Source organism: Ceraceosorus guamensis, assembly GCF_003144195.1.
Source record: "Ceraceosorus guamensis strain MCA 4658 unplaced genomic scaffold IE81scaffold_195, whole genome shotgun sequence".
NCBI classification, from domain to species: domain Eukaryota; kingdom Fungi; phylum Basidiomycota; class Exobasidiomycetes; order Ceraceosorales; family Ceraceosoraceae; genus Ceraceosorus; species Ceraceosorus guamensis.
Genome location: NW_020290190.1, coordinates 413 through 12168, shown reverse-complemented (window position 1 = coordinate 12168; position 11756 = coordinate 413). Strand labels below are relative to the sequence as shown.

Genomic DNA, 11756 nt, shown 5'->3' with positions numbered 1-11756 from the left:
ATTCTCCTCCTCCTTAGCCCCCCTCCTCCTCCTCCTCGATTCTCTCACTCCCTCTGCAAGAGCAAAGATAGGCCCAAGCCTCCCAATAACAAGTACTTGAGCTTCGGATAATCGTTCAGCGCAATCGTCACGTATCTGTATGAGAGGGGGGCAAAAAGAGTGTGAGGATGGGGCGGCCGAGATGAAGCTTGCGTGTCGCGTGTCGCATTCAAGCTGTGCGAGCGTGCGCTGTCTGCTACGAGTGGGGCTCTGCGCGACTTGGCAAGAAGTTTGGCCAATCCAGCTCTTGCCTTCTCGCCTGCCTGCCTGCTTCGACAAAACACACCAGCCAGACTGGGCACACCTTCCCCCCTTCTCATCACTAGCCACGCGCTGCTACTCACCCAACATAAGGCATATATCCCTTGACTTTTCCAACCACGTTGCTCCTCCTCAAATGTCTCGTGCCATTGTACAGCACCAGATCGTCCGCCGAGTTGTTATCTCCCTTTGTCAACAGCAACTGATCATCCTCCTCTGGCAAGCTGTCGTTGAATCGTGGAGGGGAAGTGAAGGGTATGTAAGGAGTCCACGACTCGACCGCAGCACCGCACCGCACCGCATCGCTTTTCGCGCGCGGGGGGGGGGGGGGGGGCACTCACTCGTGCGTCTCAAGCACCCTATGAACGATGGGAATATCCGCTCCAGGCACTTTATAAACCGTGATATCTCCCACCTTGAACTTTCTCTCGGCACTAGGCATGCTCAAGAAGAGCAGATCCCCTCGATAAAATGCCGGCTCCATACTTCCCGACAACACCACCACCACTGGCGATTCCGTATCGCACCATACCGAGAGGCCTTTCCACAGCGCTAGGGCCGTCGAGATGACCGTCAGAAAGTTGAGCGCTTGGAGCAGGTAGGCTCGGATGGATAGGTTGCGCAGCGAGGACAACATCCTTTCCCTTGGGTGCAGCTGTCGCCCTTCCAACGACGACTTGCCTCCCTATCCTGCTCGTGCTGTTGCTCGCCGAGTTGAGGGAACAAGAAAAGCGTGCTCGTGCTCGTGCTCGTGCTCGTGCTCGTCTTGCAGAGGGAGAGATATCGTGCCCGTGTTTGCGCCCTTTTTCTTGCCTAGTAGAGTTCAGTTGCAAGAGCAGATCCCAAAAAGGAAGAGCAAAGGGTAGGGAAAAGGGAGCGGGTTTACGAAGCGTCTATTGTTATCGACTTTCGACCTCCTTTGCCCCTCGTGCGATGGATGAATGCTGGGTCGATGTTCGCTGTTCGCTGTTCGCTGTACGCCGTATCAAGTCCGCAAGTAGATGCGACCTCGCACGCAACTAACCACGTCGACACACGCTAGCGCACTCACGCACGCACGCACGCACGCACGCACCCAGCACCCACCTCGGTCCCGCGTGAGCGCCACAAATACGCGCAGCGCATGCATGCATGCATGCAGCCAACACACGCCGCTCCCTGCTCTCTCGTACGACAAAAACAACAGCCCCCTCCTCCTCCTCCTCCTACTCCTCCTCCTCCTCCTCTCACTTCAGACTCTTTCCCCTCCCCTCCCCTCCCCTCCCCGCAAATATTTCAGCCCACAGCCACGCGTAAAAGTTGCCCAACTTCTCAATCGAAGGCCAATCAGCTAGGGGGGGCTAATACCGCGCGCGACCTGTAAAACCTCAATCAATGCAAGCCCCCCCCCAAAGCGTTTCCCTTCGCTCTCGCGCGCTGATTTCTTTCCCCCCCCCAGCTCTCCTCGTCTCTTGCGACATTTTTCTCGCATTCATCACCCCTCTGTTTCTTACGAGTCTGCAACTCGACGAGCATGCGCCCCATGCGGAGGAGAAAGATTCGCACGTCTCACAAGCAGCAGCAGCAGCAGCAGCAGCAGCAGCAGCTGAACAATTCTGACGACGCACGTCCGCGATACATTTTATTTTTCCAAAAAATTACACGTCAAATCTGTCTGGGACCCCCTCCCCGAAACCTCCACCGGAAATCATTTCCCCGTGTCCGTCCTTTGGAGCGGCGACGCCGTGTCAGGCTAGATCAGGCGCGAACGCCCGCGTGCGAGCGCCGACAAGAAGCAGCAGCAGCAGCAGCGTCCTTCACCCAACCTCTAAGCAAGAGCCTTGAAGCCAAGCTCCAAATCAGCCTTGATATCGTCGATGAACTCATATCCGACGCTCAGTCTGATCATTCCGTAGCAAGGCAGTGTCAGCGGGGCAAGACGTGCGACTCGATCACGATTCGCTTTGCTCTGCGTCCCCCCGCCCCTCTCACCTGATCAGGTCCTTGGTCACACCAGAGTCCAGCTGTTCCTGGTCAGTCAGCTGCTGGTGAGTCGTGGCGGCAGGAGCAATGACGAGCGTCTTTGCGTCTCCCACGTTTGCCAAGTGGCTAAGAGATGGCGAGGAGTGTAAGCGCCTGGGGACGCGCACACTCCGCAAAAGCACTCCGCAACGCGCGGGCTCACCTGGCAAGCTTGAGGTTGTCCACAAACGTCGCGCCGGACTTATCGTCGCCCTTTACACCAAAAGACAACACACCTCCGAAACCGCGCGGCTGGCGAGAAGGAAAACGTCGTGTGAGCATCAATTTAGCTCGAGAGCGCTCCTTCAGCCCTCTTGCGCGCGCAACTCACCAGGTACTTTTTGGCCAGCTGGTGACTCGGATGAGAGGTGAGACCGGGGTAGGAGACCCAAGCGACCTTGGGGTGCTTCTCGAGCCATTGAGCAATGGCGAGGGCATTGTCGGCCTGACGCTGAATGCGCAAGCTGAGCGTCTCGAGACCTTGCAGGAGCAAAAAGGAGCCAAAAGGGTTGATGCTAGGTCCCAAGTCGCGCAGAATCACTACGCGAAGGAAAATGGCAAACGTGACCGCTCCAAACGTGTCCCAAAACTTCAGACCGTGATAGCCCTCCGAAGGCTCGGTGAATTGTGGAAAACGTCCAGACTTTTTCCAATCGAACTTGCCAGAGTCGACGACCACTCCGGCAATCGTCGTTCCGTGACCGCCGATCCACTTTGTGGCAGAGTGCACGACAATGTCTGCTCCGTGGTCGATGGGACGGATGAGGTATCCGCCCGCACCAAACGTATTGTCCACGACGAGGGGAATGCCGTGATCGTGGGCAATCTTGGCGATGGCCTCCAAATCCGGCACATTGTAGCGCGGGTTACCAATCGACTCGATGTACACCGCCTTTGTCTTGGAGTCGATCGCCTTGGCAATGTCGTCTGGGCTGTCTCCCTTGACAAACTTGGTCGTGATGCCCATGCGAGGAAAGAGGACCTTGAACTGGTTGTACGTTCCTCCGTACAAGTAAGACGTGGAGACGATGTTGTCCCCCGCCTGGGCCAAAGCGAGCACGGCCATGGCCTGAGCACTTTGACCAGACGAGGTGGCAAGAGCAGCAGCACCGCCCTCGAGGGCTGCAATGCGCTTCTCAAACACATCCTGAAGAGGTGCCGCCCGAGAGGCGTGAGCGCATGTCGCGTCTGTCTCGACTTGTCACCATCACACACTCACAGTGGTCGGGTTCATAAGACGCGAGTAGCTGGCAGAATACGACCAAGCAACCGAAAAAAAAGTCTGAGGAGGCCCAAAATTTCCCCTAGCGCTCACGACGTGCTCCACTCACATGTTTCCAAACTCGCGCAGACCGAACAAGTTGGCTCCATGCTCAGAGTTGTTGAACACAAATGAGCTGAGATTGGAGGTGGGGGGGATGTCGCGCATGAGTTGTGGAGTGCAGGGGCGGGGGACAAAATTCGCCACCACCACAACATCGCAGCGCCGAGAGCAAGCTAGCTATGCGCTGAGCGTCCTTCTCAAGTTCCGCAGCAGTGCGATAACATGACTCACGTAGAAGCAACAATGGGCACAGCACGGGCGTTGGATGCAGGATCGGGCTCTTGACCTACGTTGGAGTGCGAGCAAAGTGAAGATGAGCGATGATGGGGAGCGGCGGCGGCGGCGTGTATGCGTCTGTCTGACTCACCAGCGTGGAGCTCTGAAGAGTGAAGTGCGTGCGCGACACGCGTGGGAAGAGGAGGAGGAGGAGGGGATTGTTAGAGAGGGAGGGAGTTTGCCGAACGCACGGGCGACGCTCCATACTCACGAAGAGTGTCAAAGTGAGAAGCCATGTTTGCAAAGGGTGAGCTCAGGTTGGAAGAGTATGGTATACGGCTCGGGCGGGGGATTAGTGTGATGGAGGAGCGCAAAGAGGTTGGAGAGCGTGCGCAACGATGATGTTCATCGACTCGCTCGCTCGCTCACACGATCTTGCACTCGCTATACCGCCGCACCCGCGCGAGGGCACGTTGACGAGGGGGCCGGCCAGCATCAGCTATAGAGAAGTTCTACTCCAAGATCTGCAGCACTACTACAGCAGGCACGTGGGCAGTGTCAGTGAGTGTCAGTCCGAGTGTGAGTCCCGAGTCGTGAGCAGAGGGCGTGTACGTGTGTGTGTGATGTGTGTCTGTGTCTGTGTAAGAACGTCCGTGCGCTCGCTCCACCACACCACATGCACCGCACCGCACCGCACCGCGCCCAAAAAAAGCACGCAATTCGTGGATCCGAGTGACTGTTATTGCGAGAAGGCGCGCGCGCTCTCATTCATTCACCATTCACCATTAGCGCCTGATGCATGCTTGACTGCGGAATCAGAAGCCACGCAGGACACGCGCGAGAGCCAGAAATAAGACGAGCACAGCACACGCACGACAATCCATTCGACCTTCTGATTGCGCACCCCAAGACTCACACTCTCGATCTATCGCGAATCCTCGGACACGCTCGCTCGCTACACACTCGAGCGAGGTTTCAAGGGAGAAAAACAGACCCCGCCCGATCCAACTCTCTGCGCTTCGCTTCTCCTCCTGCTGGCGCACGTATACGTCCGCAAGCACGCACGCAAGCACGCAAGCACGCACGCGCGCGCACCTACCCAGCTGACGCTGCTGCACACTCCTCTTCTTGTCGACTTTCTCATCATCATCATCATCATCATCATCTCATCGGCGCTAGAAGAAGAAATCGCGTCATCTCACGTGATATCTCTCTGACACAGATCACGTGTGGGGGGTTCAAGCATGCATGTGCAGAGAGGCAGCCATCACGTGCAGCTAGGTCCGGCGCTCGATCCAGTGTTGAGTTTTGAGTCTTGAGTTTGAGTCTTGATAAGTCCGAGTCAATTGATGAGATATTCGACTCATAAAATGCCCCCCCCCCCCCCCCTTTTGCTCTTACGCCGCGCCGCGCCGCACCTTACCCCCCCCCCCCCCCCCCCCCCCCCCCCCCCCCCCCCCCCCCCCCCCCCCCCCCCCCGACCCGATTCCGATTCGAATTCGAATTCGTATTCATATTTGCCTAGCTTGGATCCGTCACAGCTCACGCGTGCGCCCCGATCCTGCTACAAGGTGTGCCCTTTGTGGGACAGATGGACAGACAGACAGACAGCGACGATCTTCTAGCAATCCGCGATGGCCCCATAGCATGCGGGCGATGCCAGCATCATTCATCGAATGAAACGCCATGATACTCTCCGCTCGAGAGCCCCTCATCTCATCTCATCTCATCGGAGATTCGCCCAATGTGAAGCTTTCCCCCCTCTAGAGAAGGGGCCCACCCATCCTTGCATTGGACTGGAACACAGTTTCAAGTCTCGTGGAAAAGTTGTAAAGTGGGGGACCTTGTTCTTTCACAAGGGTGCGAATACTGTACTCGCTCGAACGCACGCGATCACCGTCAAGCCAAGCCAAGCCAAGCCAAGCCAAGCGCCAGATGCAGCACGATGAGGGGGCAAAGATGTATCGGATCGTTTTGCAAAGAAGTCATGGGGCGCCGTGGCCGCATTTCATTGAGATCGGGATTGTTGCGAGAGGTAAGGGGAGAAGGAGATTCGAGGGGCAGGTACAAGCAGGTAAGTGCTTGCTTGCTAACCCGGTCGACCATTGCCTGAGCGGAGCGTAGGTCTCAGAATAACGCGTTTGTCCGACGGGGGCTCTTGAGGGAGAGTGCACGAACGAGTTCGCTGATGTGCGCAGCGCAGATACAGGAGGAGCGAACGAAAGCTGATTAGTGATGAGGGGCGTTTGAGAGGGGGGGGTTGCCGCGACGAGATGATAGGGGGAGAGGGGGATCAGCGAGAGAGGTACGATTTAGCTACTTGGAATCCGCATTCGCATTCGCACCCGCACGCGCACCCGCGCGCGCATCACATCATCTTGGATGGAGGTGGTCGCTGCCAAGGGCTAGCAGATTCGCCCTGATCACCACACATGGCTTTCAGAGCGTACGAAGGCGTAGTGGCGAGCCAAGCGGCCACCCTATCCGAGCCCGGTTCCTGCGACGAAAAGGCATGGTGCGAGTCGCACCTAGCATCCTCTCCGATATCCAGCATGGAGCCTGCGCTCGTCAATCCTTGTCGAATCAACGATCTGGCCAGCTGATGCGTCGAGCGCGATTTGCGAAGGTTGAAGTTGCGCGCAATGGAGCGGCTGCTGCTGCTGCTGCTGGATTGTCGAAGGTTGTTGTGATGGTAGCACGGCGCAGAGGATGCCCAGTGCTCCAGCTGTCCCAGCAACTCTTGAGCCCAAGACTCGCAAAGGTGCACATCGTGCATCGCTTGCTGGTCGCCGTACAGCTTTGTCGACACGGGCGGCGCGGCAAGCGGAGAGTCGAGCACGCTGGCAAGGATCGCATCCACGCGCAGTTCCGAAGTCCACGTATCCAGTGCCGGCTCGCTCTCAATGTGAGGCGGCAAGTGGAGCGGGAAATCCATCTGAGAAACGTCGCTGGCACGAGGATAGTCCGAATCTCCATCGTTTTGATTCGCAGCTCGCACCATTTGCAGCATCATGAAGCAGCCCCACAAGGAGCGCTTCAGCATCTCTCGATCCACTTCATCCCACCTTCGAGGATCGTACGCGTCCACGGATCGACTGCGCAGCGCATCCATCGATCGTCCCGTCTCCCAAGCAGCCTTTAGCACTTCGATGGTATGCTCGCGCGACGCCTCGTTGGCCAGATAAATGCCGACCAGCGCGAGCGCTTGAATGCGCTCCAGCGCTCCACCTTCCGGTCCGCCCATCGCATCTTGGCCGACGCCACTCCAGCCTTGTCGATTGTTGTGCGGAGCAAGCAGGCCGCGAGCTAGTTGATAGCAGCCGTGTCCAAACTCCCAGCCCAGTGCAGCGCCGCCGGAGCTGAGCGGCAAGCCGTCGGAGATGCAAGAGGACATGGCTAGGATGGAGAGGATGAGGGCTTGGCGGTTGCGCAGCAGTGCAGGGCTCCACGAACGCGCAACGGACGATCCGCTAGAAAAGCCGTCCAGCCTCTCGTTGGCCAGCTGCTGCAGGGCGGCAAAGATGCTTCGCACCCGCGGTTCGTACACGAACGGGTGAATGTGGTTCTGGTGGCCCAAAAACTCGTCCAGCAGAATGTTGGCCAACTCGTGCGAGATGAGCCGATCGACTTGCCATCGAGAGTGAGGAGTCTCGCTTTGCGTCTTGTGCCAAAACGACGCGCCCCTGTTCGACTGCGGTCGAGGCACGGCCGTGTCCGGATCAGCGCTGGGCACGATAGAGTCGGGATAGTCCCCTACGAGGTCTGCGACCGAGCGATAGTAGCGCAAAACGTCTCGGGATTTGAGGTCGCCGTTCGCATCGACCACATACAGCACTTCTGGTGGGCGAGTGGCGGTGCTGCTGCTGCTGCTGCTCCAGCCTGGCGCGGGTGGTGCGCTCATGAGCTGCTGACTGTCTGCCATTCGAGCGCCAAAGGCGTTGCCAGCGACGGGCTCTCCGGCGACGCTCGTATGACGACTGTGACTCCAATCCAGGCTCGTCGCTGCGACTGCGCCGAGATGATTGTCACCATAATGATGATCGGCTGGTCTGCCGTCCCAAGTGTAGGCGCTGTCCGCTGAACGCATGCTCCCTGCCGCGCCGCCGCCGTGCGATGCGGCGAAAGCAGGTGAAACGGGACGAGAGCGAGCGCTTTGAGCCCAGGCAGCGTGCGTGCTGTGATCATACTCAGCGGGTCGATAGTATCCCGGCTGCTGCTGCTGCAGCTGCTGCTGCTGCGCCGTCCAATCGGGTGCCGATGCGTGACCGGTCTCTGAAGCGCTGGCAGAGCCCGTCGCGCTATTGTTCCATCCCGACGAAACGTCAGTGTGATGCGGTGGTGCGCCGTTGCCGTTGCCGTTGCCGATCTTCTTGGCAAGCTTGGACGCGCTTCCTGTCGCTCCTTTGCTGCCCGCATCGCTCTTTGACTTTTTCTTTTGCTTGGGACGCGCACCGTGAAATACAATACCTGCCGCCTCCATGATCTGACGCTCCTTTTTGCTCGGTGGGCCACGCTTTCTCAAGACGTCTTCGGTCGTGCACACCCTACCGCTTTGTTGACAATTTCCGCACGTTGGCTTTTCGCGATCGCACTGGCGGGGGAGGGGAAAAGAAGCCGCGCGTGAGGAGAAGCCGAATGGGGAAGAAGTAGCAACCGTGAGCAGCTAGCTGCCCGCGCTCCCAACTCACTCTGATCTTGCGCCTTCGACAGCGGTCACAGCTGGGCGCTGGTTCCGTGCTGTCTGGCATACGAGCACGAAGGGACAAGAGCACCTCTTTTGCCTTTTCGGGATCAGCAGCGCTGCTGACATCCGTGCGGCCAAGAGGAGGCTTTTTAGGTTTGACGGGTCTCGAAGAGGATGCTGCGCGGCTTGCGCTACCTGTGGCCGCCGCTGCGACCGTTGGCAAATTGCTCGCGGCGCTCGGCTGCAAGGAAGAGTGGCCGTTCAAGGGACGAGGAAGGTGAGCGTAGCTGGCAGCTGCGGGCAAGTGGGAATGGGAGCCAGCTTGACCGTAAGGCGAGGGTTCTTGAGGTAGGAAACCGGAAGAACTAGCGCTCGAGGTGCCGTGAGCCGAGTCGGCATAATTTGGCCGACCGTAAATGTCTCCGCTGCTGCTGCTACCACCACCAAAGTCGCTGGCGTGGGGGTGAGCACCGTAGAAGGAATGGTTCATAGAGTACCCGAGGCTAGACGCGCCGCCGGCCGCCGAGTCGTGACTTGCAGCCCCGCCGCTTGGCCAACCTGATGAGCCTGCACCGTGCACCGTATGGGCCGAAGAGGGATAGTGGCTGTTGGATGACGATGCGAAGCCAGAGTATGCGGAGCCTGGAGGGGCAGACAGGGGTTGCTGAGAGTAGGATCCAGCCGAGTAGCCGTATGGATCCGCACCTCCGCGACCGGACGAGTAGTGGTGCTGACCAGACATGGCGTTGCAAGTGACACCACAACGAGGGCCCTCGAGTCCACCTTGATGAGAGGAAAGATTGCGCGAGTGCGAGGAAGCGGGAAGCCAGACGATGTATCCGCCTAACCGACTAATGATACGCGAGCAACGCGTGTGCTACGCGTGAATGCTGCGCGAAGAAACGCGTGCGGAAGCGGGAATATGTGGGAGGTGGGGGGGAGGTGGGTGGCGAGGCCAAAGCGTGTGCGTGTGCGTGCAGTGGTATGGCCGCGCGTGTGCAGTATAGTGACAATTAGAAGCAGAGAACCAGGGGGAGGGGGCCCAACGAATGCAAACCAAGGATGAGCTCGACGAACGACGACTACGGGAAGAGTTTTGTCAAAGGGAATGGCTTCATCCGAATTGCCTTGATGGACGACGGATCACAGCTCTTTTGGTCCACCACAAGTTGCCTCCTTCCTTCCTATAGCCGCTCGCTGCCGCCTGCTGATGCTGCTGCTGCTGCTGCTGCTGGCAGGAAAAAAAGGGCGCGTAGGTGGCGGACCGCGCTTGCAGATGGAGCGGACCAACGTTGAAGTAGCAGGCGGAATGTGGTGCAATCCGTGCAACCTCCACCAAGTGTGTGGTGATTGAAAGACTAGGCTTTGCAGCAGAAGCAGAAGCACCAATGGGGAAAATGCCCGATGTGCGTTTGCCTTTGCTGTGCTATGTACAGGTGTGCTGGAGCCAGCGAAGGGGGATGGTGGTAGGAGGAGCCTTGGGTGGCGACTCTTCCAAAAGAGGCGAGGCGAGGCGAGGCGAGGCGAGGGCCTGCCTGCATGTGCTTCAAGCTGGCCGTTCGCCTCTCTCCAGTGCTCTTGTCCTTCCTACAACTTGACCAGCAGGAAAAAGCCAAAGGTGAGCTATCCGCAAAGCACGCTCGTTGATCCTACCCACACAAGGTTGTGGAAGAAGATCGAAAAAAAAAAAAAAAAAAAAAACTTTAAAAATTGTCTCGGACGCGGAGTTGGTGTCACAAAGCTGATGGAGACGAGGCCCGGGGGAGGGATCGAGTGAGCATGCAGCATGGGCAGGCAGCACACACACGAGGGCGCCACACCAGGCTCAGGAAGAAGGCGCCGAGCCCTGGGAAACGGAGCTGCGCTGGCGGAAAGCGCGAATTGGGAGAAGGCGCCGTGCCGTGCCGTGCCGCGCCCGCTTCTCGAGATCTCTATAGCTCAGGGTTCTCTTTCCGCGGGGGGGTCCAACCAACCAAACGTGAGGGCAAGAATTAATCAAGAGGGGGCTCGATCGCTGCTCGATCGCTGCATGTCAGATCACCCCCTCCCCTTCTTTGTGTTCTTGCTTTGACACTTCTCGAGGGTAGGATAGCAGTGTAAAAGTTTTGTGAGCTGCCAGCCAGCCAGCCAGCCAGCGCCTCGTAAAAATCACGCTTGACGCTTATTGCAAACCGGAGTTCGCTGCCGCGTTCGTACATCGCGGCTTGCTGCTGCTGCTGCTGCATCGAATAATTGTGGAGGTCCTGGTCATCAGGAGCTAGCTAGCTACTCAGCCCCGCAGACGAGGGCCCTGCAGCAGCAGTCTGGTGTGCTATGACAATCGTGAATCGAGTGCGAGTGCGAGTGCGAGTGCTCGCGGTGAGCTGATGCTGCAAGGCAAACGCGCGCGGGGACTCTTCATGCAGCAGCAGCAGCAGCACATGCAAAGCAAGCCGCGCACAGCAAGCAGCAAGCATGTACCACATGCATGCATATATACCGTACACACGCGCCGAGCGACCACCGCTTCTGCCGGTGTCGCATCTTATAACTGCATGCTGCTGCTGACGCGCGGCTCTGACTCCGGCCACGGGAATACTTTGTCTGAGGCGTGCATATACAGCATCTCTTTGCTGATGCGCGCATCGCAGTCAAACGTCGCGAGTGCGGAGGGGGTGGGTCGAGGTAGGCAGGGCAGGGCACTACAGCCACTCGGTCGCCTAGCTTCCTTGCATGCTTGGCCCTATAGCATTCCCCCTCATCGCAGTGTTTTCTCCGATCTCGATGGACCAACCCGAATGGCTGCTGTCGAGTCGTACCCTTTCTCCATTCGCGGCCTCTCTCTCTCGTCTTGTCGAAGCTCAAAAAGGGCCAGATTACCGCACCGCACGACGCACTGCAGGCTCGCTTTATGGCGGGGGGAGTATACATAGCTAGCTGGTGCAAGGGGCATCATCAGCAGCGCGCGCAATCTGCGGCAAGCCTAGACCTTTTTTTGCTACGCCGGCGCCCGCGCCACGTCCGGTGCTCTCGCCGCATCTCATGCGCGTGCTGCGCGCACACGACGGATCTAGAAGTCTGATGGAGTTCGCGTCTGCCCTCACGGTGCTGACCGTCTCCGCCAAGCAGTCGTGAGTCGTGAGTGCAAAAGCTGTGCGCGAGCGATGTATTACTCAAACAGTCGTGGAGTCACGATCGAGCACAAGCGCGGGGCGCTCGTCGTTTTCCCCTTTCCCCCTCCGTCAACGACTC

At 58.4% G+C, this 11756-nt stretch overlaps 4 protein-coding genes across 4 annotated transcripts; 1 reads left to right on the top strand and 3 right to left on the bottom strand.

Moving 5' to 3' along the window:
* Window positions 1-21: 21 nt before the first annotated feature.
* IE81DRAFT_369616 (signal peptidase complex catalytic subunit SEC11) lies at window positions 22-1276 on the bottom strand. Its single transcript, XM_025517267.1, has 3 exons — window positions 642-1276; window positions 384-524; window positions 22-135 (listed from the first exon to the last, which is right to left on the bottom strand). Exons 1-3 carry the CDS (start codon window positions 935-937, stop codon window positions 45-47), a joined length of 528 nt encoding a protein of 175 aa, XP_025365909.1. The 5' UTR covers window positions 938-1276; the 3' UTR covers window positions 22-44.
* A 617-nt stretch (window positions 1277-1893) lies between these two features.
* IE81DRAFT_327186 (lyase-like protein) lies at window positions 1894-4574 on the bottom strand. Its single transcript, XM_025515035.1, has 9 exons — window positions 4113-4574; window positions 3993-4004; window positions 3857-3911; window positions 3633-3698; window positions 3521-3548; window positions 2633-3448; window positions 2465-2553; window positions 2272-2388; window positions 1894-2180 (listed from the first exon to the last, which is right to left on the bottom strand). Exons 1-9 carry the CDS (start codon window positions 4135-4137, stop codon window positions 2108-2110), a joined length of 1281 nt encoding a protein of 426 aa, XP_025365908.1. The 5' UTR covers window positions 4138-4574; the 3' UTR covers window positions 1894-2107.
* On the top strand, window positions 4422-5636 carry IE81DRAFT_78808 (hypothetical protein). Its single transcript, XM_025517637.1, has 2 exons — window positions 4422-5141; window positions 5367-5636. Exons 1-2 carry the CDS (start codon window positions 4641-4643, stop codon window positions 5529-5531), a joined length of 666 nt encoding a protein of 221 aa, XP_025365907.1. The 5' UTR covers window positions 4422-4640; the 3' UTR covers window positions 5532-5636.
* Window positions 5637-6209: 573 nt separating this feature from the next.
* Window positions 6210-9267, bottom strand: IE81DRAFT_350783 (hypothetical protein; the record flags this gene model as incomplete). The annotated part of the gene is made up of 2 exons (XM_025516601.1): window positions 6210-8432; window positions 8530-9267. The coding sequence occupies 2 exons, from the start codon at window positions 9265-9267 to the stop codon at window positions 6210-6212; spliced, it is 2961 nt and encodes a 986-aa protein (XP_025365906.1).
* Between the last annotated feature and the right edge of the window lie 2489 nt (window positions 9268-11756).

What these genes read in the sequence shown, in the direction of transcription:
- IE81DRAFT_369616 (XM_025517267.1), bottom strand. Translation starts at nt 937, where the DNA reads ATGTTGTCCTCGCTGCGCAACCTATCCATCCGAGCCTACCTGCTCCAA. An exon ending in AGGGTGCTTGAGACGCACGA is followed by an intron (nt 525 to 641) that starts GTGAGTGCCCCC and finishes ATTCAACGACAG; the next exon opens with CTTGCCAGAGGAGGATGATC. An exon ending in GGATATATGCCTTATGTTGG is followed by an intron (nt 136 to 383) that starts GTGAGTAGCAGC and finishes CCTCTCATACAG; the next exon opens with ATACGTGACGATTGCGCTGA.
- IE81DRAFT_78808 (XM_025517637.1), top strand. Translation starts at nt 4,641, where the DNA reads ATGCTTGACTGCGGAATCAGAAGCCACGCAGGACACGCGCGAGAGCCA. An exon ending in GGTCCGGCGCTCGATCCAGT is followed by an intron (nt 5,142 to 5,366) that starts GTTGAGTTTTGA and finishes ATATTTGCCTAG; the next exon opens with CTTGGATCCGTCACAGCTCA.
- IE81DRAFT_327186 (XM_025515035.1), bottom strand. Translation starts at nt 4,137, where the DNA reads ATGGCTTCTCACTTTGACACTCTTC. An exon ending in GTCTTATGAACCCGACCACT is followed by an intron (nt 3,449 to 3,520) that starts GTGAGTGTGTGA and finishes GCACCTCTTCAG; the next exon opens with GATGTGTTTGAGAAGCGCAT. An exon ending in GACAACCTCAAGCTTGCCAG is followed by an intron (nt 2,389 to 2,464) that starts GTGAGCCCGCGC and finishes GCCATCTCTTAG; the next exon opens with CCACTTGGCAAACGTGGGAG.